The sequence below is a fragment of the Heterocephalus glaber genome, unplaced genomic scaffold, assembly GCF_053883595.1.
Source record: "Heterocephalus glaber isolate CG9 unplaced genomic scaffold, H.glaber_assembly_v1.0 deba00001744, whole genome shotgun sequence".
Taxonomy (NCBI): domain Eukaryota; kingdom Metazoa; phylum Chordata; class Mammalia; order Rodentia; family Bathyergidae; genus Heterocephalus; species Heterocephalus glaber.
The window spans coordinates 3114123-3141809 of record NW_028258450.1 but is presented as its reverse complement, the minus strand read 5'-3'; the positions used below and the strand labels follow the sequence as shown (position 1 = coordinate 3141809).

The 27687-nt window shown below is 53.0% G+C and overlaps 2 protein-coding genes and 1 long non-coding RNA gene across 16 annotated transcripts in view; 1 reads left to right on the top strand and 2 right to left on the bottom strand.

The window, feature by feature from the left end:
* Ppp5c (protein phosphatase 5 catalytic subunit) overlaps positions 1-16372 on the bottom strand; it is a 25980-nt gene extending 9608 nt beyond the window's left edge. The window contains exons 1-3 of the mRNA XM_004867110.4: positions 16157-16372; positions 10783-11024; positions 3394-3541 (exon numbers count right to left, since the gene is read on the bottom strand). Of these exons, the coding sequence (XP_004867167.1) occupies positions 3394-3541; positions 10783-11024; positions 16157-16277 (511 nt within the window). The 5' untranslated portion in view covers positions 16278-16372. The remainder of the gene's footprint in view (positions 1-3393; positions 3542-10782; positions 11025-16156) is intronic.
* On the top strand, positions 16348-25065 carry LOC147821350 (uncharacterized). The gene is made up of 2 exons (XR_015447154.1): positions 16348-16619; positions 16855-25065. It is a non-coding gene; the product is annotated as an uncharacterized LOC147821350 (long non-coding RNA).
* Hif3a (hypoxia inducible factor 3 subunit alpha) overlaps positions 18368-27687 on the bottom strand; it is a 27463-nt gene continuing 18143 nt past the window's right edge. For 4 of the 14 annotated variants that reach the window (XM_013066325.3, XM_087200633.1, XM_087200634.1 and 1 more), the window contains 4 exons: positions 26722-26993; positions 25216-25327; positions 23538-23619; positions 18368-23110 (listed from right to left, as the gene is read on the bottom strand). In XM_013066325.3, the coding sequence (XP_012921779.1) occupies positions 22905-23110; positions 23538-23619; positions 25216-25327; positions 26722-26993 (672 nt within the window). In that variant the 3' untranslated portion in view covers positions 18368-22904. Of the gene's footprint in view, positions 23111-23537; positions 25169-25215; positions 25328-26721; positions 26994-27687 lie in introns of those variants that run through there. The other 10 variants (XM_004867112.3, XM_087200635.1, XR_015447148.1 and 7 more) reach the window with 9 other exon arrangements.

The following is a 27687-nucleotide window of genomic DNA, read 5'->3' as shown; positions in this document are numbered from 1 at the left end:
CTGTGCTTCCCCCAGTCTGGAGAGGTCTGCAGCTGCCTGGGGCAACAGGCAGACTGATCAGATGAGGACTGAAAAATGGACGAGGGTCCTTTTGTCCAAACCCCGATAGGGGACTCAAAGCCTCATGTGCACAGCTGTGTGAAATGGTCAGAGTGGGCTACAATTAGACTGAGAGAACAGAAGCATGCAAGGGTGGACAGGAGGACTGTGAGAGCCCGTATGTTGCAGCTGACATCAGGTAAAGGAATGTTGTCAGGGCTCACAAAATGATACCCCAGGGTATGGTGCTTTGGTAGGTGAGCACACTGAATTGACTCAACGCATAGGAATTGCATCCACCAGCTGAGAAATGCTAATCCCCAGAGGGCCCGGAAGTCCTTAGCACTTGCAGGCCGTCTCCTACTCTTCCAGAGGCTCTGCTGACACAAATTTTATCCCAAGACTTTGCATCATAACACAACCTTGCCCACCACGAAGTCCCTCCTGTCCTTTCCATAACTTGTCTCATCTCCCCCAAACCCTCCTTTCCTTTACACTGTTAAAAAATAATCACCCATTTGGGCCTCTTGGACTCTCAAATTCTGTGAAGTTCCTATGTGCATGGGACTAAAATGGCTTTTTTCTGTTCATCTGTCTGCTGTCAGTTCATCTCACCAGACCGGAACTTTCATAGCAGGAAGGAAAAGCCCCTCCACCCCTGCAAAAATTTGTGGGATTAGACAGTATATCTGCCTAGCAAACTGCCCACCTCCTACTACAAAGCCAAAAACTTTTGATTAGGCCCTAATGAAGGCTAGTTAGGAAAGCAAAAAGTAAAAGTTTACAGGTGAGATGGTATTTTTCATACATGTGTACAGTGGACCCTCGAGTTACGACCGGCTTGACACATAAACAACTTGGGTTACAACAGGTATTTTACTTTTAACTTATGACTAGTCTTGAGTTACATCCTGAATGCTAGCTGTTTGTGGTTCCAAGTGGTCTCAGAAACAGATTTAACCTTTAAAGAGTTCTGGAAGGAACATTATAACATCTTTTCCTGTGTGGGGTGGAGAAATCCTGGGCCAGTGTCTCTCTAAGGACACTGAGACCTGCCTGTGTACAGGAGAGAGACTTTGAAGGCTGTGTAGGGAGGAGCCTGAGCTTTCAGGTGACCAACTTGAGTTACAACCAGCCCTTGAGAATGAATTGAGTTCATAAGTCAAGGGTCCACTGTACTTACACTTTTTTTTTTTTTTTGGTACTGGGGATCGAACTCAGGACTTTGCGCTTGCAAGGCAGGCACCGGAACCACTGAGCTAAACCCCCGGCCCTGTACTTACACTTTTTTTAAACCTAGGATCTTGTGCACTAGGCAAGTGCTCTACCGCTGAGCTACAGCCCAGCTCCACAGTCGGTATATTTTAAGAGGTTTCATGTAAAGTGACTGCGCCTCTTTCACCCAACTGTATGGACATAGTATCTCATTGGGAAAGGTCTCCCCTACCTAGCAGCAAACAGAAGGCCTGGACATCCACCCTTCCCACAGTATTAACTGGATGTGGAACATGGGAACCGCTCACATGCCCAAGCCCACAGTGTGGAGGAGGAGTGGATGCTGACAGGGGCGCATTTCTGTGCGACAGTCCCAGGCGGAGCCTCATCTGGCACTCGAGGGGCTGTGGGCTAGAGAATTTCCACTCGGGGACACTTGCTATCTTGCTACAGGGTGCTGGCTGAAGCTGTCCCTATGAGTGAAGGACACAAAATGATCTTAAAACCTGAGAAAACCATGGTGTCTTGGGTGAGGCACTCATGGGGATGCAGAACCCAGCAGCAGTTCACTGTGGAAGGGCACTGGTCTACATGGGCCTGCTGGGTTCTAGTGACACTCGGACAGGGCCTTATAACAGCTCTCAGCAGGCCCAAAGGCTGCTTGCTGTGTCGATGGCACTTCCGTGGGGAACAGACCCATGCTTAGAAGGATGCTGGTCTAATCCAAAAACATAAACCAGATGCGGGGGGGGGGGTCGCTGAACTGCACAGAGGTCCTGTGTTTGGGGGTTTTCGTTGTTGTTTTTTGACTCAGGGTCTCACTATGCAGTTGAGGCTGACTTTGAACTCACTATGTAGTCCAGGCTGGCCTTGAACTCCTGCTGATCCTCCTGCCTCAGCCTCCTTACTGGGATTACAAGCATGTGCCACCAGGCCCAACTGTGTTTGGGTTTTTACTGACTCACGGGCAGTGTCAATAGCCAGGCCACACGGTCCGGCAGGAGGGCAACTGCAGCCTGGCCTGTTAGAGGGGTGTCTGTGTGGAACACAGCCCTTGGAAGCTTTAGGGGTGCGCTAAGGTAGGAGTGCTGATGCCATCAAAACTTCCTAGGTGCTGAAGGACAGAAGCAGATATCCCCGTGTTCACTTCAGCTGGCCACCTGGGTCCTCGAATGAGTGGCACAGGGAGCTGCAGGGACAGCAATACACAGATGGGCGAGTCTGGACGTGCTCCTCCTGCCCCTCAGGGACAGAATGCCATAACCTGTTCTGCCTGCCAGCACCAGGGACAGAGATTGCAATAGCCACAGACTCCCCAGGCAAAGGCCTTGAATGGAGCTGGCAGCCCTGGGGGGACCACAAATGGGACCAGACAGGACCAGCTGGCCCATGAACTGGCTTTGCTTGCCTGGTAGCATTGCAAATACCCAAGAGTGTTCTAGAAAAACCAGGATGGAAGACAGCACAGATGTGGATGGCCAGCCGCCTCCTCGCCACACCAAGGAGCACAGCATATGACCCACCACGTGCAACAACTGGCAGAGACACCCTCCTCAGGGTTGCAGCTCATCACAGAGGTGTAACTGGAAGTCGGAAGGCCAGCTGTCTAAAATGAAGGCAGATAAAGGGAGGAAAGCCAGGAAGGACCAGAGGGCATCCCCACTAGATACTCCTGTCCTCCGAGTGCATGCTGGTGTGACCACGGGCCAGGGCAGCAACTGCAAATGCCGGATGCCAGGATGACTGAGGTGACAAGTATGCTTAGTGTTTAAACCTGCTGTTGGAGTTCCTGAGGGCCTGATGCAGGTGGGCTGGGCTTTAAGCTCACCTGGCAAAGTCAACAGTGACTACCATGATATTACTTGGTAGTGAAAATGGTCACGAGCCCTGCACCCAGGCCACCTTTCCCTATCTGAATAGAAATGGATTTAGGGGAGGCACTTGCTGGACTATGATCAAAGAAAGACTCTGGGCCGTCCTTAATTCTAAGGCTGGAGGATGGAGGGGAGAAAAGACAGAGAAGTGAATCAGTTAACAGCCGTGGATGAAACCAGCAAGACTGTTCCTTCCTGGCGTCTGCTGACCCCATCCTGTGTGTGCAGCACTCTGGGCGGAAGTGGGGCACCCGGGCTGACTCACTCATGCTCTCAATGTCGAGCGAGTCCACGACAGAGCGTTTGTGCTCGTCACCCGCAATGGCACGCTCGAAGGCCTTCTGCTTCACGATCTTGTTGCACTCCTGGTATTTCATTTTGGCATCTTTGTCATGGGGCTTCACCTTTACCACCTGGGGCGGGAAGAAAAAGAGGCGTCAGCATTCACGATGTGGGGAGGCCTGCCTGGTGCACAGGAGCATGCAGGGGGTGCAGGCTCTGCAGACACTGAAGTCACCACCCGGGGCCAGCATGCTAGTGGGGCAACCCTGGGTGTGCCTCATCTCTGAGCTTTGGGTTCTGTGACCCAGTCTGATCAGGGCTGCCATGAGGGGGAGACACAGGAGCCCATGCAGGAGCTGTCAGAAATCTTAGCTGTGACCATCAGTGGGACAAAATGGCCCTGCCTAAGGCCATGTGTTCAGCCTCAGGTTTCTGGTGGGACCTGGCCGTCACAGGTGTGAAGAGTCCCACCGATCACCGTGGGGTGGAAACCTGGAAGGCCAGCCTGGATGGGCCGGCAGGTCGGCCTGCTAGAGCAGAGACCCCGAGCCAAGCTCCCTCATCTGTGAAATGCACCACTGAGGGGTCCCCACCCGGGTGCTGGAAGGAATGATCCAGGGCCTGGGACCTGGCCTTCAGCTATGTGGGAGACTCAATTTCTTCCATGAAGAGGAGCGCCGGGCAGGTGAGCTGGCCTCCTCCTGGGTCTGTTTCCCTCTGTAAGGTGCAGCTGGTGGCAGCACTACCTCATAGGGCACTGAGAGAATACAACTCAGGACCGTAGGTAAAGGGCACATGCAGTGCCAGGAAGGGGGAGCCCCCGTCAGCCCTGACTGCTCCTCACAGCCCCTTTCATGGGGCTGCCTTGCTGATTAAATGAAGCCAAATACAAGAAGCACTGCACACGGCTTTGGGACACCGCTACCAGTTAGAGGACCCCACCCTCTCTCTCCCTGCCTTCTATCCTGTTTTCTACAAACCTTGATCCTCAAAGTTCAAAGGTATGTAGAGCAAGATTCAAATCCTGGCTCTGCCGTTTACTTGCTGTGTGACCTTGGGCAAGAGAATTCACCTCTCTGAGCCTTCCTTTACTTTTCTGTAACTACTATTGTAACTGTGGACCCTCCTAGCATGTCTACCTCCTGGCACGGCCTCCCCAGGAGAGGCACCTGAAAGCCTGAGAGTGAATCAGACACCTGACCAAAGACACTGGCTATGCCCAGCAAGGCCAGTGGCAGGGTTGTGAAGTCCAGGTACCTGAGGCAGGTGGGTGATGGCCTCCTCCCTGTCAGGGCAGGACCAGCCTGGGGTGGCTCCACATAGGTAAGGGTGAGGTGCCAGGCCAGGGAGGCTGGCAGCACCAGGCACCCCTGGGCTTCTTCCCATGGGAAAGTCTGAGTCCATGCCTAGGACAAAGTCCACTGCACAGCCTGGCCTGGGCCACGAGACCCCGGCCACCCCCACTGCTTGCCTGGGACTACCAGGCAGACCACTGGGCTCCAGATGTGTCAGCTATGGGCCTTTGCCAGGTTGCCCCTGCCCACCTTCCTCCTCAGGTCTCAGCGCATCCCCCCAAGCCTCCTCACACTGGGGACCAGAGCCAGAGCCTATTCACAGGCAGCTTGCAGCTGAGGAGGAAGACAACAATGCAGAGAAAGGGCAGGAAGGGTAACAGCAGCCCAGTAACAGGTGTCCTATGAGCAAGAGCTCAATTCCAAGGTCCACTGCGGCTACTGCAATGACCAGGACAGGGTAGTGGCCCTCTGGGCTCCTGCTCTGGGGAAGGTCATTTGCTCAGATGAGAGTGGCCTGGATGGATTTCAGGACCTGAGGCTGCTGGACCAGAACTTGGTACTAGACATTCTTTAAAAATTGGTATTTGCACCTCATGTTTTCTAATCCTGCTAAATTCAAATACAAGTTCTAGGGGCTCCTAGAGATTTCTTAGTATTTTCTCTGTAGATGATCACTTCATCTACATATAAAGATTTTGCTTCTACCTTGCCAATCCTATCCTAATTGTGTCATTTTATTGCCAGACTATTTTGGTTGGGCCTAGGTTTCCAAGTTTAATGGACAGATAGAGTAAGCATATCTGCCCTTGTTCCCCACCTTAAGGAGAAAGCACTGTATCTTCTCCATTCATATAGGGTGTTCTCGCTGGAAGTATGGAGTACATGTTTTTAATCTGTTGAGAAGCTTCTGTTCTACTTCTCGTCTCCTGATAGCTTTTACCATGAACAGCTGTGGAATTTAGTCCAATACTTTTTCTCCAACTAGTGACAGGATCATATGGCTTTTTCCTTTCCTCTGTTAAAATGATGACTTTTGGGGATGGATCTTCCAAAGCTGAACCAACACTGCCATCCCTATAATAAAACCACTTTCTACACACTGCCAGATCTGACTTCTAATACTTTGTTTTGTTAAACTAATTTCTATCCATGTTCATACGTTTTTCTTCTATTATCTTTATCCAGTTTTAGGATCAGCACAATGTTGATTTCCTAAAATGAAGGGAGAAGTGTTCCTTTTTTTTTCTGCTTTAAATGTTTGATACAATTTATCAGTTAAAATGTATATGAGCCTGTTGTCATATAGGTAGGTTTTCAAGCTAGGAATATACTTTCTTTAATAGGTGCTGTTCAAATTTTATATTTCCTCCAGAGTCAGTTTCATTAATTTGTCTTCCAAGGTACTTCTTAGAAGTTGTCAAATTTACTTCAAAAGATTTTTGAAATATGCTTTCTATATCCTTTTAAATTCTGCAAAATCTGTGGTAATGTCTCCTAGGTCTTGATATTTTAATTTTAAAAATGTATAATTGATATTGTGTAATAGGAAGTAAAGGCCTGGGGGGTGGGGGAGGTGGTGGGGAGAAGGGAAAGAGGGTAAAAAAAAAAATATGAGAAAGGGAAAAAAATGGAAACAGGATCTTTGCAAGTGGGGAGGGGTGGAGGGGATGAGGGGAGGGCAGGGGAAGGGGAAAAAAAATAAGAACCAAGATACTCATGTAAAGGTACAAGATCCGAATGATGAATGTAACTGTATTTTATTCCTAAAATGTACCAATAAACTTAATGGTGGAAAAAAAAAATTGGTATTTGCCTGTGGTGTCGCATGCCTGCAATCCCAGCACTCTGGGAGGCTGAAGCAAGGGGATCACAAGTTCAGCCTAGATGGACAACTTAGTGACTCAGCAAGACCATGTCTCAAAATAAAAAAGGGCTGGAGAGGTAGCTAATGGTGAAGGCCCCAAGACTCTACAACAAACATGAAAACACACACGCATGCGCACACATGAGCCGCCACTATCTGGGTCTATCAATGTTAGTGTCCTGACTGGTGTATTTGTGTGGTAGCTATGCCAGACACACTGCTGGGGAAACTGGGATCTCTGTATGATGATTTCCGACTGCATGTGAGTCTACAGTGCTCTCAAACATGTTGCTTTTAAAAAGTGGTTTCTTTGGGCCAGGGATTTAGCTCAGTGGTTCCACTGCCTGCCTCGCAAGCGCAAGGTCCCGAGTTTGATCCCCAGTACCAAGAAAATCCCCAAAATAAAAAAGTGGTCTCTTCCACTGCTAGAGCTCACTGGCAATAATTACAATATGATCAAGGTGACTGAACACTAACATCAGCTCTGAATCCCTTCGGGAGGCCCTGGGGCTGCACCTGTTTGGGAACTGGAAACTGTCTGGACTTCAGAGGCCACTCCACACACACTCTGTGCTCATGACACCCATGGCAGGGGTTGGGCAATGCCCGGTAATCACCTGCGCTCCCATTTCAGCAGCAAACCCCAGTCACACGGGAGCAGCCGAGACCATCCGCACCTTCGCTGCTGTTCAGGTGAGTGTTGGCAGCCAAGGTGCAGCCTTTACCAGAACTGCATTTTCCAGAACTACTTGGGTTCTGGAACAGTCTATGAGCAGACCCACATAACAAAGGGTAATGGGGAGCATTATGGTTCATCTCCAAGGTACAATGATGTGTGGCCAGACGGGCCATGCCTGCTGTGGACACAGCCGGGGGTCGGGCAGGCCGCCAGGACAGGCAGCCCCTCTGCCAGAGGACATGAGGGTCTCACCACACAGGTGAGTTAGTCTGACAGGTCACACCCAGCAGCCCTGTACAGTGAAACAGATGAGACAGGAGGGCCCAGCTGCTGTCGGAGGTCAAGGTGAGCACTGAGCCCAGGAACTCTGCCCACTGCACATGGCAGGTTAGGTGCCCCAGTCGGGGCAAGGCCACCAGCTGCTGGGATTCCTGTGGAGCCTCAAGATAGTGCCCTACCTCCCCCCAGGCCTTGGTTTCCTAGATATCCCCAGAGGGTCTCTGCCATGCAAGGCTGCTGTGCAGACTAAATGAGCTATGGCAGGGAGGTGGTCATTGTGCCCGGCCCCGGGGAGTGCTGTGGGAAGCACCGGCTCTGACTAGCCCTGTTCCTGTTTCATCGCTGTACCAGGACATCTGGGCACTTTTGTGAGCTTGCAGGGTGAAATGCATTTCTAAAGGACCACGTTGGACGCTGCTCTCGGACACCAAACCCGAGCTCGTCACAAACCAAAACCAAAGCCAGAGACCACAGGCACCATGGGGAGTGCAGGCAGGAAGAGTACCCCAGATCTGGGTGGGTCTGCGAGACCATCTGAGCTCCAAGCCCAGACAGGAAAGACACAGTGGTGTTTCTGAGATGGGGACCCATGGAGGAGCAGGCCCACCTGAAAGGCCTGGAAGAGAGGGGTGTGTGTACAGGGCTGACATGGCCCACGGGAAAGGGAGATAGATGGACCACCGAGGGCCAAGGGTTGGGTCTGAAGGGGGAGCAGGATGGAGACACCCAGCACACTCACCCTAGCCATGTCCTGGTGCCCATGGGCAGCCCTTCCTGCAGGGCACCTCCATGTGGCTTCTGCAGACACCCAGAGGCAACAGTTACACCTTCTCTAAAGGCACTAATCTCACTGAATCCTGTGCAGCAGGCTCTAGCATCCTCCCCCTTTTGCAGATGAGGACACAGAGGCCCCAGAGCCAAGGCCCTTGGAGCCACATACCTGGCATCTGAGCTGAGCTGGTCATGAATCTCAGTGTCCTGGCCACGGAGCTGGTGTCTCCAAGGCCTGCACTGGTGACCTCCTGACTGTGACTCACAGTAAGAAATAGGTGTGATTTTACATCATCACACCTGATGCATATCTCTGCTCATGAAAGTAAAAAAATATTTTTCACAGGACAATATTTACACACTTGCTCCAGTAAACTGTTTTTCTTCTTTAGGCATCAGCCATCCAACTGACTTCGTGACTTACTAACAGTTTCAACCATGGACTCTGGGTGAGTCCCAGCTCTGCCACCTCCCAGCTAGGTGACCCTGGAGAGGTCGCCCTTCTCTAGGCCTCAGTGCCCTTTCTGCACGGTGGATGGGATTCATTTCTGGCTGGTGCTCACAGCAGCCTGAGCCCACCGTGAGCATGTGGAAGAGGAAACTCAGGCTGAGCCAGGGAGGCCTTCACCAAAGGGCCCAGCTGCTAAGGGCAGAGCCTCAGGCTCCTTCACTCAAGGTCAGAGCTTGCTCTGCCTCCACAGCCAGCTGCTGAGCGGAGGGGACAGGGCCTGGGCAAGTTCTCCCTGACACTCCAGCCTCTGGTGCAAGATGCCCCAGAGAGCAGGAAGCAAAGTCTCTAGGCCCTGCCCTGAGCCTAAGGAGCCAGTGTGGGTGCAGCAGGCTGACAGCCTTCGGGCATGTGGATGGCAACAATCGCAGGCCTGTGTGGGGCTCTCCAGTGCTGACAGGCCGGCTGCTGGGTGTGGCCCTGCCTCAAGTCAGTTCTACCAAGGGCTCTGGGTTCCCCTGCCAGCCCTCTAAGGCACCCATGAGGCCTGGCCACCACTCAGACGTGGTGCGCAAACAGCTTGCTAGAACTGACTTCCATAGCCTCCTGGAACATGCAGGGACGAACTGGTTCCTTACTCAGGGGTGGCAAAGGCCCACCATCCACCTATCCTGGGCTCCTCCGGGCACCTCCTCTTTCTGGAGCCCTGCTCCCCAGCCCAACCGCCCTCCTGGTTACTCATTACTGAGCGCTCCAGCCCCATTGACCTTTACTCACACCACTTCATCAGAGCCCCGCAGCCAGCCAGGAGGGGGCCACTCCCCTACTCCACTTTCCAGATTGGGACAAGGAAGTGGCATGGCCAAGGAATGGCTTAGGCACCCAAGCTCAGAGGGACTGTGTTGTGCTACCACTTCCCCCACCCTCCCAGGTGCCACCCCAGCCCCTCTCTTGATGCTGTCCCCTCCCTGACGGTGTTCTTCACCCCAGGCTCCCACCAACCCCAGGCATGGCTTCCCAGATGCCTCAGTGTCCCTCCCACAGGACAGAGGCACGGTAGAGGTCAGGGAGTGGAGGTGTGCTGTGCAGGGCGGGCGAGCAGTCATCACTCACAGGCCGACAGCTCCTACACAGCTCCTGCCACGTGCAGGCATCAGGTGACCAGGTGATGAGCAGAACCAGCACACCTGCTCTCGGGAAACTAACTCTTAGAAGGAGGGGACATAGTCTCAGGGTCACACGGGGCTGACTCCTGGCTCTGTCACTTAGTGCTGGACAAGTGATTTAACGCCCCAGGCCTCAGGCTCCTCACTGGGTTCCCCTCCTAGGGCTGCTGCAGTCAGCATAGGGGCACAGGACACACTGTCCAAAGCCACGGGCGCTGTCATCAGGACAGCACTTCTACTCAGGCCTCCAGCCAGGCAGCGGGCGAAGAGGAGCAAGTGCCCAATCCTGCCTCACTCTAGTCCTGCCCAAAGCCAGGGAAACACATCCCCATGTGCTGTCCCTTTACAGCATGTCACCCTGTTCAATTCCCTTCAAAAGCACAGATCCTCATCTGCAATCACTTTGTTCACCTATTTCAGGATGTAGGGGTTTTTGTCTGCCCCCAAACTAAGGTCCACCAGCAGGGCTGTGTGGCTCTTGCTCACGGTCAGTAATAGCAGTGGTGATAATCATAAGGGAATTATTATAGGCCACTGACTATGTGCCAGTGCTGCTCTAGGCATCTGAGAAGCAGAAACGCATTTGTTCCCGGTAGCAGCCCTTGGGGGAGGTCCTAGATTCTCCTCAGCTCACAGATGTCGAAAGGAAAGACAGCAAGGAGTGTGCCCCGTCCAAAGTCACAGAGCTTGTGATGGCAGAGCTAGGACAGGAATCCCCGTAGTCCGCTCTGGACTTGGGCCCTTGTGGGCACCTGCTGGATGCGTGAGTGGAGAGGGGATGTGGGGCAGCCTCTGCACCCCTCTGCTCCCCCCATTCATCCCCCTGGCTCGGGTGCCGGGAGCTGGCCCATGCCCCGAGGCCCGGCTCACCGTCTCGTAGTCACGCAGGGCGGCCCGGAACTTGCCCAGTGCCATGTTGCTGGCAGCCCGGCGGTAATAGCCCTTGATGTACTTCTTGTCGATCTCGATGGCCCGCGTGGCGTCGGCCAGGGCATAGCCGTAGCACTCGGTGCGCAGGTAGGCCAGGCTGCGGTTGCCGTAGTAGATGGCATTGCTAGGGTTTAGCTCGATGGCCTGGCTGTAGAACTTGATGGCATTCTCGTAGTCCTTGGCTATGGAGGAGGAGGTAGCATGAGATTGGGCCCTGGCACTGTCTCCTTGTTTACAGGTGAGGAAACAGTGGAGCTCAGAAATGTCTCCTCAGCCTATTTCCTCTTCCTTGTCCCAGCTGTCCCACCCTTGCTCTGGCTTTGTCCCCTCGGACCACAGTTAATTCCACATTCAATTCTGCCTACCCAGTGCCCAAGCTGGCATTATTTCTTGCAGGACTCCAGAAGGGGCTCACTCACCCTCCCCACAACCAGAAGGGAGTCTTAGTGAGTGCCAGCGCCGCCATCTGCAACAGGCCAACTGGGTGTGCCCTGAGCCCTTGGTTGTCCAGCTCCCCCCGAAAAGAGAGGGCCATGCGGGAGACGCAGTGGAGAGAGGGAAAGCAACGACTTAGGCCTCCAGACTGGAGGAAGAGCGCTCTCCACAGAAGCCACAGCAAGTACGAAGGCCGGAGTGGACCAGGGAGAGGCTGGCGAGGCTAGGGAAGGCAGGAGAGGCGCAGGGAGGCTGATGGCCCCTGGCATCCACAGGGAGGGCTGGATGTTGATGTTCTAAGGGTGGAGTGACAGGGTGTGACATCTAGCCAAGGGCAAAAGGTCAGACTTTATTTGAAATGAGCCACAGCTGTGCCCCGTGCTTTACATCCTGGCCTGTGGAATCCTCATGTCTCCACAGCTTAAGTACCATCTGGCGTGCACCTGACAGACAAGCTACAGAGGTCTTGTTCAAGGTCGGATGCCCAGTCTGTACCTGCAAAGCCGGGCTTGTCTCCTCCCATACACCATGCAACAGGAAGGAGAACCCAGGCCTGGACAGCCTCAGAGGTTTGCCCAAACTGGGAGGCCAGGAGGTGCCTGGTGCCACGCAGGGCTTTAGAACATGAGTCTGCCACTAAACCCTCACAACAACCCAAGGGCAGCTGCCTCAGCCCATTCTCCAGATGAGGAGACTAAAGCTGAGTAAGGAAGATCTGAGAGAGGTCACACAGCAAGTGACAGGCAGGGATTCTAAGCCAGGCCAAGACCAAAATGCCCCCCGCCCCGCCCCGGCCTGGATGTGCTCTATGTGGGAGCCGAGGGTGGCCTGGGCGCAATCCTTGGCTCTGCCTCTTACTAGCTGTGTGTGCTGGACAACTTACATAGCCTCTCTGGACTTGAGTTCCAGAACCTTCTCCTATGGTAACTGGAAGCCTAATATAGGAGTTTTTAGTCCTCTCCAGAGCACTTACCTAACAGCTGTGACCTTTCTACTTTCTTTGTCTGCTTATAATAAATCTCCCACATCTGAGCCTAAGCCAAGGGTGCAGCCCATCTGTCTTACTTTCTAGAGCTCCTGCCCTGTCTGGGGGGACCGAACCCCCCCCCCCAGTCCCGCTCACCCATGGTCACAGCTGAGTGGAGAGTGATCAGACCCCAAGACCCCAGGCAGACAGTAGTGATGCTTCAGACTGTTTAGGGGTCAGAAAGCCCACAGGGGAAGCTGGGGCTGTGACCTGGAGGATAAGAGTGAGTCAGATGAAGATAATGAGAGGGAAGGAAGGAAGAACAGAGGGAGAGGAGGAAGGAGAGGAGGAAGGAGAGGAGGAAGGGAAGGAGGAAGGGAAGTAGGAAGGGAAGACAGAGAGTGAAAGAAACTGAAATTAGAGAAGGGGAAGCCAGGTCCTAGGGATATGGCCAGGGACAATACGAAAATCCTTCCTGGCAATCTTCCAAGTGGCTCAAATGTCTCTCCTTTGGGAAGCCCTACTTGATGGTCTGGTCGGGTGCCCCTCACCCCAGCCAGCCCTCCTCGGGTAAGGTGTTCCTGTGTCTCGTGGCACCGGCTGAGGAGCCTCACCTCAGGCCATGCAGATCCCTGACGTAAGACAGCAGGCAAACAGCCTCCTCCCTCTGAACCTCAGTTTCCTCATCAGAAATCGAGACTCACAATGGGCTCTGCCTCAGTGCTGGCTGGGAGAGTTCTATGAACTTGGGCAGGGTAGGTGGTTGCAGCCAATGAATGACTAAACAAAGGCAAGAGGGAAGGGAGAGAGGAAGGAAATGGGAGGGGCCGCACTGCACAGCTGCCACTGAGGAGGCCCAGCCCTGCTCCACGTGCTTCCCAGACAGCAGCACACCAAGCCCTCCAGGCAGTCCCCATTCCCGAGGGAGGCACAGGCGGGTCAAGCCCTTGCCCAGCCAAGAGCTTTACCACTAGTGCTTCTCCACCCACTCTCACCAGGAAGACCCTTAGGAGTCAAGCACAACCCTGCCCCCATTTTGCGGAAAGGGGCATTGAGACGGGGAAAGGGGAGGAGAGTGGAGCCACTTTCCCTAGACTCAGACTGAGTCCGGGGTCCCCGAGTCTCCTCTTCCCCATTCTAGTCCCTCTTCTTCCCACACAGACCATGACGGTTCTGAAGCTTCGGGGTGAGCACGTGTGGAGGAAGGGGAAGGGGATATCCGGGCCTGCGCTTACACTCTGACCTTCGGCGAGCAGTTTCGCTTCCTCTATAAAACAAACAAGGCTGCTCCTACCTACTTCCCAGGGCCCCGGGGAAGACTAGCCCAGAGTACCTGGCCACCACTGGGGCTCAATTAAAGTGAGCTGTAATTATTCTTTTATTATTATTCCCACAGCCCCTGAGCCTGGGGCTCTGTGCCTGCCACTGCCTGCAAGACTGTGAGGCTTGTCCAGGGGGGTGTTCTCCAAGCTAGCACCTTGACAGGCACCTCTGGCTGCCTGCCAGCCTGCCCCGGGGCTCCAGAGAACACAGGTCCCAGGTCCAGGGGGGGCAAGAGCCCCGCCCCATGTCTTACTCTTTCCCACAATTCTCACCTAGCTTCATCAGCAGCTCCAACTCTCGCTATTTTTCTCAAGTCCCATGGAAGGGACAGCTTCACCTCCAACTCTGTCACCCAGCTGGAGACCTGGCTTCATCCTGGACGCCTTCTGACTGCAGCCCCCAAGCCCAGCATTTTCTTCATTCTGTCACATCAGCCTCCTGAGCATCTCTTACATCCATTCCCTCACTTCCATCCTCATGACCCCACCCCCACCCCGCCCAGGTTCCTGCCCCAGTCCTGCCCCTCCAGAGCCTTCCTAAAGCACAAGCCTGACCACGTCCTTTCTCGTTCGGTGCCAATCAGGGCTTCCTAAAGCCTTCAGCTGAAGATTGGGACCCTAAATATTCTGCGGCCTGCAGCCTCTCTGTTCACTCCCTCACCTCCTCCATTCCAGCCCCCACCCCCAGGTGCCAGTTCTGCTCACCTTTGAGCCTTTGTCACCGGGTTCTTTCTGCCTAGACACACAGACACACACACACACACAGACACACACACACACACACACAGCCCGCAGTCATAGCCACTGTCATTTCCTCAGCTTCCACTCCTCTGCCTGGTCTGAGGCCCTACCACCTCTCATCTGTCTGTCCTCTTTTCTAGCCTCCTTCCTGGGCTTCAGTCTTGCCTTTGTATCCAGTCTCTATCCACCAGCCACCAGCAGGGGATCCTTTTCCAAACTAATCAGACTGTGTGGCTCCTTTACTAAAACCCTCCATGGCTCCCCATCACCCTCAGGATGACACTCTTACTCCCCAGCCCAGCCTCTAAGACTCTACCTCTGGCTGAATCTCACCAATCCTACCTCCTTCCCATTGTTCCCATCTGATCAGACTTCTTCATACTCTGTTCCCACGGGGGGAAGCCCTAGAGATTCCCACCTCCAACCACCCTCTCCAGAGCTTCCCAGGTGTGAGTCTCTCCTCTCTCTTGCAGAATCAACTCTGCCTCTTTGTTGAACCATGCCTGAAAAAGCAGACTCGCTGGACACACTGTCTTTCAGAACCAAACTACTCAAACACTTGTCAACATCTGCTCTCTCACCTTCCTCACCTCCCATTTACCCCACAGTGCCCTCCTAGCTGACAATCACTCTGTCATTCCCCGGCAACAGGTCTTATCAACACCACTGCCTGCATCCACAGAGCCAAATCCAATGGCCAAGGCTTGGTGCTCACTTTGGCAGCCTCCGACTGAAGTAACCTGTCCCTCCCTCTAGAAGCACTGTCTTCTCTCAGCTTTTGTGGCACCTTCTTCTCTTCTACCTCACTAACCACTACTCTCAGCATTCTCCTCTTGCATTCTAAACATTAGAATTTCTCAAGGTTCCATTCCAGATCTTCTCTAGAACCTGTTCTTAGGTGACCTCATCCATTCCAACCAAGTCCAAATTCTTCTCCAGTCAAGACCTATTCAATGTCTCTTCCTGGACAGGTGAGTAAGACAGGTGAGACCTTGCATGATGTAGCCCCTAGCCTCACCTTATCTTGAATCAGTCTCTTCCCTGAACTTGCTCAGGCCACGAGGTCCTCCTTTCACTCCTCACCCCAGGGCCTTTGCACACACTGCTCTGCCTACCTAGAACACTTCCTCCGCAATTCTCTGAGTTTCTGTTTAAATGCCTCCTTCTCCACAAGGCATTCCCTGACCACCTTATCTAAAGTGGTTTCCAACCTTTATTCTCTACTTCATCACCTTGTTGGTTTTCTTTCAGCTTAAGTAATTTACTTATGTGCATGCTTGCTCAATTGTGACTCTGCTGCTATATTACAAGTTGTCTAAGGGTAGGGCCACATGTGTCTCATTCACTCATTCACATGTCCCTTTTCCTCGAGTCACCCCAAGTCTCCTATTCCCTTGGCCCCTCCCAATCTAATGATCTATCCCCTAACCCCACACAGTTCCCTTCTCTATGGGGCTGCCCTCCCACTTGGTGGTACCCATCTCCTCACTTGGTAGCACCATCACTCCTCATGTCACTACTAGGTAGCGCCCTCTTTAGGTCTCATCACATCTCTCTTATTTGATAGCTCACATTCCGGTCCCCCTCCCGCTCCACATTTGGTAGCTCCCGCCTCAGTCTCTCCACTTAGTAGCTCCCGCTCCGAACGCCACTTCTAGGCATTACCCCTCCTCCCAGAAGCCCCCTATGTCGCCCTCTGGTAGCGCCATCCCAGGCCTCTCCACACGCCGTCACTTGGTACTGCCTGCCCTGCGCCCCGGCTGCTGCTCCGCGTTGCCATGGTTCCGCGCGGCACCCCTCGGCCTGGGCCACTGTCCACCCTCTTTCGCCCCGTCCGGGCCGGGCGCACCTTTGAAGTAGTCGTTGGCCTGTGTCTTGAGCTCCTCTGCCCGTTTCAGAGCGCCATCAGCCGGAGGCTCGTCCCGAGGGGGCTCAGCACACTCAGTCCGCTCGCCCTCCGCCATCGCCATGCCGCAAAGCGACCCCCACCCTGGCAACGGCCGCCAGCGGCACCCGGCCGAACCGTCGCGAAGGAGCGCCGAGTGACCGCCGCCGCTGCCGCACAAGTGTCGTAAAGCGCGGGCCCCGAAGGCACCCTTCACGCGCTTGCGCAAAGCCCCTTCTCGCCGTAGAACGCGCGGAGGACAAGGTGACCAGAGGGTCTCCAGGCAGCGCCTCTCATACAACGAGCCAATAAGGAAAGAGAAGGGGGCGCGCGGGGAAAAAAGGCTCTGCGCGGCTTTGACTTCCAGAGTTACTGTGTTCCGAGGCCGCATAAGTTTTTGGGTCTTATGATCCCGCAGTTCTCTCAGGTTGGTACCGGATAGGTTGCAGATGCCGCTGGCGGTGGGGCTCCTGCTGTGCCGGGCCACGCTAGGGCTAAGGGAGGGCGCGGATCCGATCTCCAGCCCTACTGCCAGCTACTCGTGTGACCTTGAACAAATCCTAACCGTTCAGCGCCTCAGTTACCCCTCTGAAAAATGGGTGGTGGCCCAAGCAAAGCTAACTTCCCACCTTTCACGTTAGTGTTTCTGTTATTAACTGAAGGCACCGGGATCCCCAGGTCCTAAGCAAGACTCAAGTTTGTTGCACCATCTTCGTTCTGCTCTAAGAATTTAGCTTCCCGGACCCTGCTGAATCTTCAGAATGATTCTCCTGTTTGTCTCTGCATTTTCTGTTGCCTGGTTCACAGCCTCAGCCCCTCGTGCTGCTTGCATTCGGCCTCCCTCCTCGTTTACCCACCATATGGCAGCTAGAGGGATCCTTCTAAAGGACTATAAGACTGGCACGTACCCTCTAGCTGGCCATGGCCCCCCAGCGCCCTTGGGCTCCTAGGAGACCCTGAATAGTCAGTCCGGCCTCAGGAAACATTTTCAGATCCTGTTTGTACATCCTTCCCACTAGCTTCTTCAACCCTGGCCTCTAATCGGGCCGAACTGTAGCACAAAGTCTTAAAGCTCTGCTTAGATCCCCTTCCTGGAAGCACAGTCTCTCCTACCCCAAACCTCTCCACCATCCCACCACAGCCAATGATCAGCCTAGATACTATACCCCGTCCATTTTACAGACCGAGACACTGGAATTTGCAGGGATCAACTTTCTTACACAAGGTCACAAGGAAAGGAATTGACCGAGGCAGGATTTGAATCTGTCTCACCCAACTCTTGTGGTCTTAATTTCTATTCTATTGACTGTGTATATGCACCACCTGGGTTAGTAAATTTTTTTTGCTTTTTTTTTTTTGTCTAATGAACTTGAATCTAATTCACCTCCTCACCTGCAGGCTCTGTGACCTTGTGACTCTGACCTTGGGCAAGTGATCACCCTCTCTGAGCCTATTTTATCCTCTGTAAAGTGGGGTTATGATGGTTTGCTTAGTGTTGTAATGGGGTGGGGGAGTTTCAGGGGGTTGTGGGAACTCATCCAACTGGGGCAGGTAGGGAAGGCTTCCAACATAGGGAGCATCTTAAGCAAAATCTCAAGTATGGGTAGGACATAAGGCGGGGGGCGGTATTTAAGGCAGAGGAGCCAGCAAGTAGGAAGGCTTGAGAGTGGTTTTCTTCCCTTGCAAAGATCCCGATGTGGAACACAGGAGAGGGCTGTGAGGGTGACATACAGAGACGTGACTGAACAGACACATCTTCCCACACGTGAATCTGTAGACGCTCAATCTCTTGCAGAAACTCATTTGAGCACAGAGAATCATGTCACACAGACACACATCAGTTCCTGCAATTCGTGTCAAACAGTCCCATACAAACATAGCATCACCTCACAAAGATCCAAAAAAATCACAGTGCCTCCCACACAAGTAACCAGAAACACGCGCACACACAGTCATTTCTCCCAGATGCTGACACCCATGTAGGAGGAACTGCAACTTCCCAACACAGGTTCACGGAAGTATGTCACAAAGACCTACATGTATACACAGGATGACATTGCCAGACACACATTACATACACCCACGCAGGAACACAGACGCTCACACACAGAGAATCGGTGTCATGGACACCCAGCCACCAGAGCACCCCACCATAGATGAGTCACCACACCAAGCTCTGGTGCCTACCAAGGCGAGGTCTTTATGGTTATTTGGGGGGCATTAGAGGGTTTCAGAGCCAGCATGGCTGGGCCAGTCCCTTCCCCTTCCCTAGCACAGCACAGTTCCCCCTGATGAGGGCCCATGTCACTGCACAGAAAAGGGGAATCAGACCCTTCCCCCATAGCACCAATCTGGACAGGCCACACCCCAACAGATCAGAGTGAGCGGTGCCTCCCAAAGGGGGGGTAAAGGGGTTGAGAAGGGCCAGTCAGTTCTCCTGTATTAGACCAAGGGTAGCACCATCATGGAAGGCAGCTGGAGGTTAGGAGGACATAGCTAAGGGTAGAGAGCTGAAGTCCTGGCCTATCTCCCCTACCCCAAAGTATGTAGGTGGGGCTGTGCATGAGCCTGTGCAGCTGGAGAAACCTCCTGGATTGTGAGCCTTCAATGTGTAGGGGGAGGCAGGTCCCCTAAGACAGCTGGGAGAAGTCAAGCTAAGTGCATGTCTGGAGGGCTGTGGTGGGGAGTCAGGTTCTAGGACAGCGAGATCTTAGGGATAAGAGGTGGAGAGGCTTGAGCGGGAAGTTCATAAGCAGAGGGCCTGGGGGTGGGAATCTGGAATTGGAAGACTTAAGACAGGGCAAGAACTGGGACAAGTTCGGTGGGGCAGGAAGCCCAGGATGGAATAAGGAGGGTGGGCTATGGAGTTGGGGTGTCAAGGTTTATAAGATTTGGTACCAGAGGAATCTACAAGATGAAGTCTAGATTTTAGAATCAGAAGCATTTGGAATCAGAATTTTAGAACCTGAGGAATTTAGACCTAAAATCAGAGGCAGTCGGAAGCTGTGTGGCCTAGAACCAGACAAATTTATAGAATGATAGATTAAAAAAAGACTGCAGAACCAGAGAGATTTTGGTCATAAGATCTAGAATCAGAAGAATTGAGGTTGTAAGGTTGAGAGTCATAACATTTATAAGGCAGTGTGGAATCAGATGTTTGAAGGCTGAGTTCTAGACCCAGGCTAATTTGAAGTTCTAACATCTGGAGCGCAGGGATTCAGAAACTGTAAAGAGTACAACCAAGGGAATTTACAGGATGCAGTCTAGAGTCAAGACATTTGCAGCTCAGTTCTAGAAGCAGAAAAGGAGCAGATCATCAGATCTGGGATCAGAGGACCTTGGAGGTTGCAAGGTCTAGAACTGGTGAACGGTGGAGGTCATGAGGTCCTGAACCTAAGAAATGGCTCGTGTTATCTGGCTCTGGAAGAACTGGCTACAAGATCTAGATATAAAGTTCATGTTACTTCTCTTTGATGAGTGCAGAATGTTGAAGAGGAATGAACTGAGGCATCATATGGTTTGGAATCAAAATGGTTTAGAAATTCGGAGGTCTGCATTTGGAACCAAGTGTACTTCGGATCAGGAAGACTAGAACCAACTGGAAGCTTGGAGTTGTGGAGGTCTAGAACCAGAGGAAGTTACAGACTGAGTTCCAGAACGAACAGAATCTGTGGTCATAGGCTTTAGAACTAGAGGGAGTTAGAGGTGGTGTAGCTCACATCAATTTTTGAAACTCGTAAGGTTTGAAAACAGGCAGGATTGGAGGTTGTGAGGTCCAGAATGAGAAAGAGCTGGAATCAGAGGGATTTGAAGGATGTAAGGTGTACAGCAGACCATGTTGGAGGCTGTACAGCCCAGGACCAGGAAAGGTCAGAGGTTGCTCACCGTAGAACCAAGCTAGGCTGAAGGTTGTATAGTCTAGAACCAACAGACATCAGAGGTTCTATGGTCCGGAAGCAGAGGAAGTTGGAGGCTACCCCTGAAGTAGGAAGACCATGAACAGTCATTTTCCAGGTGAGGCTGGAGGCAGTGGGAAATCCAGAATGGAAGGAACAGACAGAGCTGGGGCAGCCTGGGAGATCTCTACTCAGAAACTGCTGGGATATGAGGTCTGACCCAGCACCTGCCCCGGGGACACCTGAGGATCACAGTCCCACGTTCTTATGGACCCTCAGCAATTCATAGTGATTAAAAGCCGTAAAAACAAAAATGGCAATACAAGAGGGAGGGAAAGAAGAGTGATTATGGTTATCCATACTCCAGAGCCCAGAAACACAGCTGTGACCCCAACCCTTCTCACCCCTAGTTCCCCAAAATAAAGTCAAGACAGTGGGAGAAAGGGAGAGTGAGGTAACCACATACGGAACCCCAAAGGAAGTCCTGAGAGTGGGAGGAGGGGGCCAGAGACCCCCTCCCAGAGGTCACTGAGCTGAAGCCACCCCAAAGAGCCCCTGAGAAGGTGCAGGCAGAGGGGGCACTGAGGTGGGCCCAAGGCTGGCGGGGCACCCGGAGAGGCCTGCTCCGTGCATCAAGGCCGGTGTGGAGTGTGGCTGAGGTCCTCTGTGGGTGTGAGGAGGAAAGCAGGAGAGGCGCGAGCTCAGGGGGCCTGGGCCAGGCCTGCGGCCGGTACGAAGTGGCTCCTGGGCTGGGCAGCATCCTCGTCTGGGTAGAGAGAGAGCAGCGAGGGGCCCAGGCCTTTGGGGAGAAATGGAAGGTAAATCCCGGAGGATGACCATGCATCCTATCTCCCTTCCTGGAGTTAAAAAGCAGAGAGGGAGGCAGGCCTGCCTGGGTTCCCACCGCTGCTCAATCTTGAGCAAGTAGCTGTGGTTAAGAATCTGCTTTCAGGGGCTGGGCATGCAGCTCACTGGCAGAGCATTAGATTGCCACGTGTGGGGCCCTGGGTTCCACCCCCAGCACCTAGTTTGAATCCAGACATTGCTATTTACTTGCTGTGAAATGTGGGGCAGGGAACTTCACCTCTCTGGGCCACAGTCCCCTCACCTGTAAAATGGGCTAATAACAGTCCTGTCCTTCTCCCACGGGGTGGGGTGGGGGCTGGAGTCAAGCCCACGTGACAAGCTCTGACCATAACTACTGCCAGTGCACATTAGTAAGTGAACCGGTGTCTTTTATGAGAAGTTGCTCCACCCACATTCACTGAGCACCTACTGGGCACCAGGCAGCATGCTTTCCTGAGGGAGGAAACTCCCTGCCCCGGGGCTGACATTCCAGAGCAGAGGGCTGACAGTTCACAGTGATCACATCCGAACAAGACCTAGCTTGTAACTTGACACAGAGCCAGCGCTTGGTCAACTAGCTCTTCATTTACAGCTGTGCCTGGCCGGTGTGTGCCCAGCTGCTGCCCAAGTGCCATGGACACAGACAGTACAGCAGCAGCCAAGACAGCCTTGCCCTCATGGGGCTCAAACCCACAGAGAGAAGACAGCCTGTGATCAAATAAGGACGCAGATGCCTATGTAATTGTGGACCATGCACTTAGGAAGGGATGGAGGGCCCCAAGGAAGGAGTAATATTGGATCTAGGTAAACACAGGGAAAAGCATTCCAGGAAGAGGGATTGAGATATGCAAAGGCCCTGAGGCTACCTCTTCAAGTAAGGCAACTTTGAAGCCAGCACAATGCCCTACAGGGGCCCTGTGCAATCTACCTGTTATGGCTTGTGTCTAGATGTCCCCCAAAGCTTCATGCAGTCATAGGTGGGGCTTTTTCAGAGGTGGCTGGATCTAGAGTGTATGACACTGGAATTGAATCATGGTGCAATGCTGGGATCAAGGGCTCTAGGATTAAGGGTGTGAGTGCTGCCCAACCCAAGTAGTCTGGATAAGATACAGGGATAGAAAGAGCTGTGGTTGGCCCTTGCTTGCTCTGCTACCTTCTGCCCTCCATGAACTGTTTCTCCTCTGTGATGCCGCCCTGCCTTGGAGCCAGCCGACTATGGACTGAAACCTCTACAAACTGAGCTAAATAAACCTTTCCCCCTTTAACTTTGGGTGTCAGGTATTTTGTCTCAGCAATGAGAGAAAAGTAACTAAAGTACCACCCTCACCTTTTCCCTTCTCTTTGCTTTTCCCAAACAGGACAGACACAGCCCCACCTGGGGACCTTGGCACCTGCCTGAAACAGTGCCCTGAATCATTAGGGCTCACTCCTTTCATCTTTGCTTGGCTGTCACCTTCTCTGTGAGGCCAGCCCTGATCAGACTCCTGAAAACGGAAATCACCCCCCCCCAACTCTCTTTTCCCTGGCATTCATAATCTTTTCCACTTATTTTCAGCTCTTGCGTTTTTGTTTTTGTAGTATTACTAGGGATGGAACCCACAGTCTCACACATGCTAGGCAAACATTCTACTGCTGAGCTGTGTACAATCCTAGTCCTTTGTATTTTATTTTGATCTTGCTAAGTTACTCAGACTGGGCTCAAACTGGAATCCTCCTGCCTTAGCCTCCCAAGCAGCTGGGATTACAGGTGTGTCCCACCACATCCAGCTCTCTTGGATCCTTCATTGTGCTTGTTTCTCTGCCGTAGTCTTTTTCCCTTCCTGGAATGCCAGCCCCACATGGGCAGGGGTTTCTATGTTTTGTTCTGTGAATCTCCAGCACCCAGGATAGTGCCTGGCACCTACTGTGTGCTCCTTAAACATCTATGTGTATGAAGAAAGGAGTAAACCAAAAGACTGAGTGACACAGAGCTAATGATCTGAAATGAAGCAGCAGCCAGAGGCCACAGGGCTTGAGTCCAAGGAGAGGAGCCTTCTGGAGTTTCTCTGGAGGGTACTAGGGAGCTGTGGAAGGGTTTTGAGCCGAGGAGGGCTAGGGCAGATTCGGGCTTTGGGAAGATCCCTCTGGCTGATGCACAGCGGTACCCAGTAGAGCACTGGGTAGTTTGATAGTTGCACTGGAAATGACAATAATAACACAAATGCAGCCTTTGGGGGTGGCTGCCGGGCCAGCTCGCCACCGTGGCCACAGGGGAGGATGTTTTGTGACACAGGCCTTGTAAGGAAGGCTCTGCCGGTCCGGCGCCTCCTTGGGGCCTCAATGTCTCCTTCGGACAAGAACTAAAGCAACAGGGCCCAGCTGACAGAGGGGGAAACTGAGGCTTCCGAGGCAGAAGCTGACAGCTCAGTTTGGCTCCCACCCCACAGGGCAGCCTCGGTGATCTCTGTCATCCTCGGGGTCCTCCCTGCACCAGAGCCCAGGAGAGGAGGGGCTGTCTGTGTCTATCAAGGCCACCTCCGTACTGCAGTATCACCCTCGGGATGGTGCCATCCCTCTTGGGGCCAGGGGACCCAGGACTGCTGCATATCCACTTTGCAACTCACCCAAAGGCTCATCCATGTCCAGGAAGTGGGTGTGGGGGTCCTGCTGGATCCCTGGGGCTTGGCCTCCCATCAGGAGGAAACTCTGCGGGAGAGACAGATCCACCACCATCATCATCACCATCTATCTCCAAGGAGGCAGGATGGTGCAGTGGTCAGCGCAGGGCACAGCTGGGATGTGGTGGCCGCTGGTGAGCAAGTCACTGTCCCAGTGTGTCCTCTGTGTGTCCCTCCAGATCCTCCTCCTCCTCCTGCCTTTCTCTCCTGTGCCCCAGGAGGCTGACTGTGCATAGAGCATAGCACCACACAGCCTGGCTGTGGGCTTCTCTTGGGCACAGCTGGTGGGGACCGCAGCAGGTGGGAGGGGCAAAGGGGACATTTTTCTTCCTCACTGCTTCCCTGTTGGAAGGCTGTGGGCTAGCCTTGTCCCTCTGTGGAACACCTCAGCCTGTCACCTCATCACCCCTCCAGGCTGAGGGTGCTGCTGCTTCCCACAGTGCTGGCCCCAGTGCACTACCAGGCCCGTGGCTGTCTCTGTACTCTGCCCACACCCTTGCCAACTGTCCTGCTATTAGATTCTCCCCGACACCCTGTCTGAGAGTGCCATTCCCTGCCTAGACTGACGAAGCCGCTTAACCTCTTGAGTGTGGTGTGCACCTTAATAAGGACACTTCCAGAATGGTCGTGATGGACTGGGGATTTAGCTCAGTGGTTCTGGCACCTGCCTCGCAAGTGCAAGGTCCCGAGTTCGATCCCCGGTACCAAAAAAAAAAGAATGGTCGTGAGGCCTACATGTATTAATCACGCCAAGGCACTTAGTGAAGTCAGCATCTGGCACACAATAAATGTAAGCAACTGGTATTACCAACCACACCCTTCATGTTCAAACAGCGCTCTTTGGACTAAAAAGCCAAGAAACCCTTCTGTGGGCACTAGGGAGCCATGGGAGATCGTAGAGGGAGGATCTGTGGAGGTGACACGATCCAGGCTGCCTTTTAGAAAGTGCGTTCTGTTTGCTATTGTGCAGAATGGACAGTAGGGGTGAGACGAGGCAGGGAGACCGGTGGATGCTACTTTCTTTTCTTAAGGTACTGAGCCTTGTGCATGCTAGGTAAGCATGTTTTCCCACACCATTAAATGACATCCCACTGAGTATCAGCTATGGGGCTGATTTCATTTAATCCTCATGGCAGTCCTATGAGCTGTAACTATCCCCATTTTCCAGATTTAGAAACTAAGGCTCAGGGAGTTGACACCAGCTGCCCAAGTTCTCAGTAACTAAGTGGCAGACCTGGGACTTGAACCCATGTCAACCTAACTCTGATGTTTCAACTCTGAACTCTATGCTAGATGTCCGAGACCAAGCCTGTTCTGGAGGGGGTCCCATGGGAGGGGTCCCATTTGAGTGGGACAGGGAAGGTTCCTGCTGACACCCGCCACCTGCATTGCTCCCTTTACCTTCTTTGATGTTTCTTCTTGGCATTTATCACATATTGGCAAAGCCTTTTCATACCCATTAGCAGAACTAGAAGATCAAGGTCCTGACTTCAGCTGGACCGTTAATCTTCCGTATGACCTTCAGCCAGCCCCTGGCCCTCTCTGGCTTCCCCATCTATAGAACAAGAAGTTTAAGCCTACTAGGTTCTGAGAGCTGAAACATCCCACCAATCCCCAGACATACCAGGCTGACGGGAGGCAGCAGGAAGTTTTCAGGGTCTAGACTGGGGGACCGTTTGGGGGGTCTCACGCCCAGCAGGTCCACCCCCTCATCCTCTGAGCTCTGGGCCAGGGCCCTGGAGAACAACAGGCAAGACTCAGACACGACACAGATGGCCTGGGCAGGTTTGGGCACCAGGGTCAGCAGTGATGAGCATCCTTGCGTGCTCCCAAGCGCCTAATTCCTTTACGCATGTGCCCACCACCCCTTTCGTCTATCCATTCACCCAATCCAGATCTCATTCATCTACCTACTGATCCATTATCTAGCACCCAGCCAACCTCCCATCCATCCCTCCTTTCATTTACCTACCTATCCATCTGTCCGCCCCCTCCTTCCCTACCCAGCCTCCTATTCACTCATCTTTCCATTCATTCATTCATTCATTCATTCACTTATCCAGTTACTATTCCATCTTCCTACCCATCTATCTGGTGATCCATCTATCCTTCCTCTCATCCACCTATCCTTCTACCCACTCACCATCTATCCTTCCATCCACCCACCTGTCCATCTGTCTGCCTACCCACGATGTTCATCATTTCCCTCCCTCCTTTATTTAATGCATGTTTATTAGGCACCCAGTGTGTAACCATCCCCAATCTGGGAGCTTTGGGAGCTACCGAGCTGTATGCTTAACAGCCTTCTAAGGACAGAAAAGTGATCTCTCCTGGAGTCTACATAGGCACATGGCTTTTGGAGAACAAAAGTTTGAGTACTAATAATCTAATATCTAAATTATACGCAAAATGTTGCATGTGTGTGTATTGTGTGTGTGTGCACATTTTAGAAAGAGTCACATTTCAACAGGTTCTCGAAAGTGTTAGGAAACAGTTCTAGTCTCTCAGACACTGGCGATATCTTCTGTTTTCCAGAGCTGAGGTGGAAACCAGGGCCTCACACATGATAGGCAAGTGCTCTACCACTGAACTATACCCCAGCCCTCTTTCTTCTATTATTATTATCATTACCATTACTATTATTATTATTGTAGTACTGGGGATTGAACCCAGGCCAGGGCTCTACAACTCTATACTCCCAGCCCCTTCTTTCTTTTTCAATTTTCTTTTGAGACTGGGGTCTCATTAAGTTGCCCGTGTTGGCCTCAAACTTGTGATGTTCCTGCCTCAGCCTCCGAGTAGCCGGGATTACAATCGTGTGCCACCATGCCTAGCCTTGTCTTCTTCATTATGACAAAAACTGTACCTAAGCCAGATATCAGTATATCCCAGAGGGTCGATCCCTGGCTGTGTGGGGTGTGGATGAATGACAAGAGCAGCAGAGGGTGCTCCAGAAGGCACCAAAGTGCAGGCAGACCTGGCTTGTGCTGGGGACACGGAGGGTCTGGCTGGAGAGCAGGTGAGGGTAGGAGGAACGGTGGAGAAGGATGAGGCGAAAGGATGAGGTCAAGGACACAGATAGGTGGGGACCTTCTGTACGCCCCGTTAACATCCGCCCCCTGCAGCTCACCTCTTCCGAGCCCCGACTGTGTAGGAGGAAGCTGAGGGGTCCCCTCTGGGAGGGCTGGAGCAGCTCAGCCGGGGGTCACTCCCCCAGCGTGGCAGCGGGGCGGGCTCAGGGGTTGGAGGTGACAGGCCATGGAAGCTCTGAGCACGGGGACGGGGCACGGTCCCTGGAGGTCTGTGGAAGGCCCTGGGCAGCTGCTCGCTGGAGCTGAGCTGGAAGTCATCATCCATGGAGATGTAGGGGGCCAGCATCTCCAAGTCCAGAGCATCGGCGTCCTGCGGAGGACGGGCGGGAGGAGTTAGGAGCGTGGGCCTTGCCCTTGGGTGGCCTGGGTGGGTTCCCAGCTCCACTGTTTCAGAGTCATGTGCCAAAGCCCAGAGTCTGAGCTTCAGTTTCCCCATCTGTAAAACAGGTACAAGGACCGAGCCAGCCCTCCATGAGGTTGCCCTCTTGGATTGACACCCTGCTGTGTCCCCTGGCACAGTGATCAGGATGGACCTGGGTGACAACAGGAAGTGATTTTGTGTGACTTCTGCATTGGGCTATAAAAGGCACAGCCCCCCCACCTCCCATTGTCGGGGTTGGGGAAGCCTTGTGACAAGCAGTTCTGTGGAGAGGCCTACAAGGAACCTTTGCCAGGCTAGTGAGTGACCTTGGGAGTGGATCCTCTAGTCCCAGCCAAGCCTTCAATGGCTGTGACCTCACGGGAAACTCTACACAAGAGCATCCACCTGGCTCCTGGACCCCTGATCTTCACGGGTTACGTGAGGTTTTACAAATGCTCACTGTTTTCACCTGCTAAATTTTGGGGTAACCGATTATCTAGAAATAAATATTATATTTTGGTACTTCGAGTGGCAGGGTGCTAAAATATAGTGACTCGAACTGGGCAGGGGCTGGAAAGACTCTGCAGAGCATGTTAGAGAAATCCTAAATTGCCTGAGCGAAGGATCAGTGAGAATGTGAAAC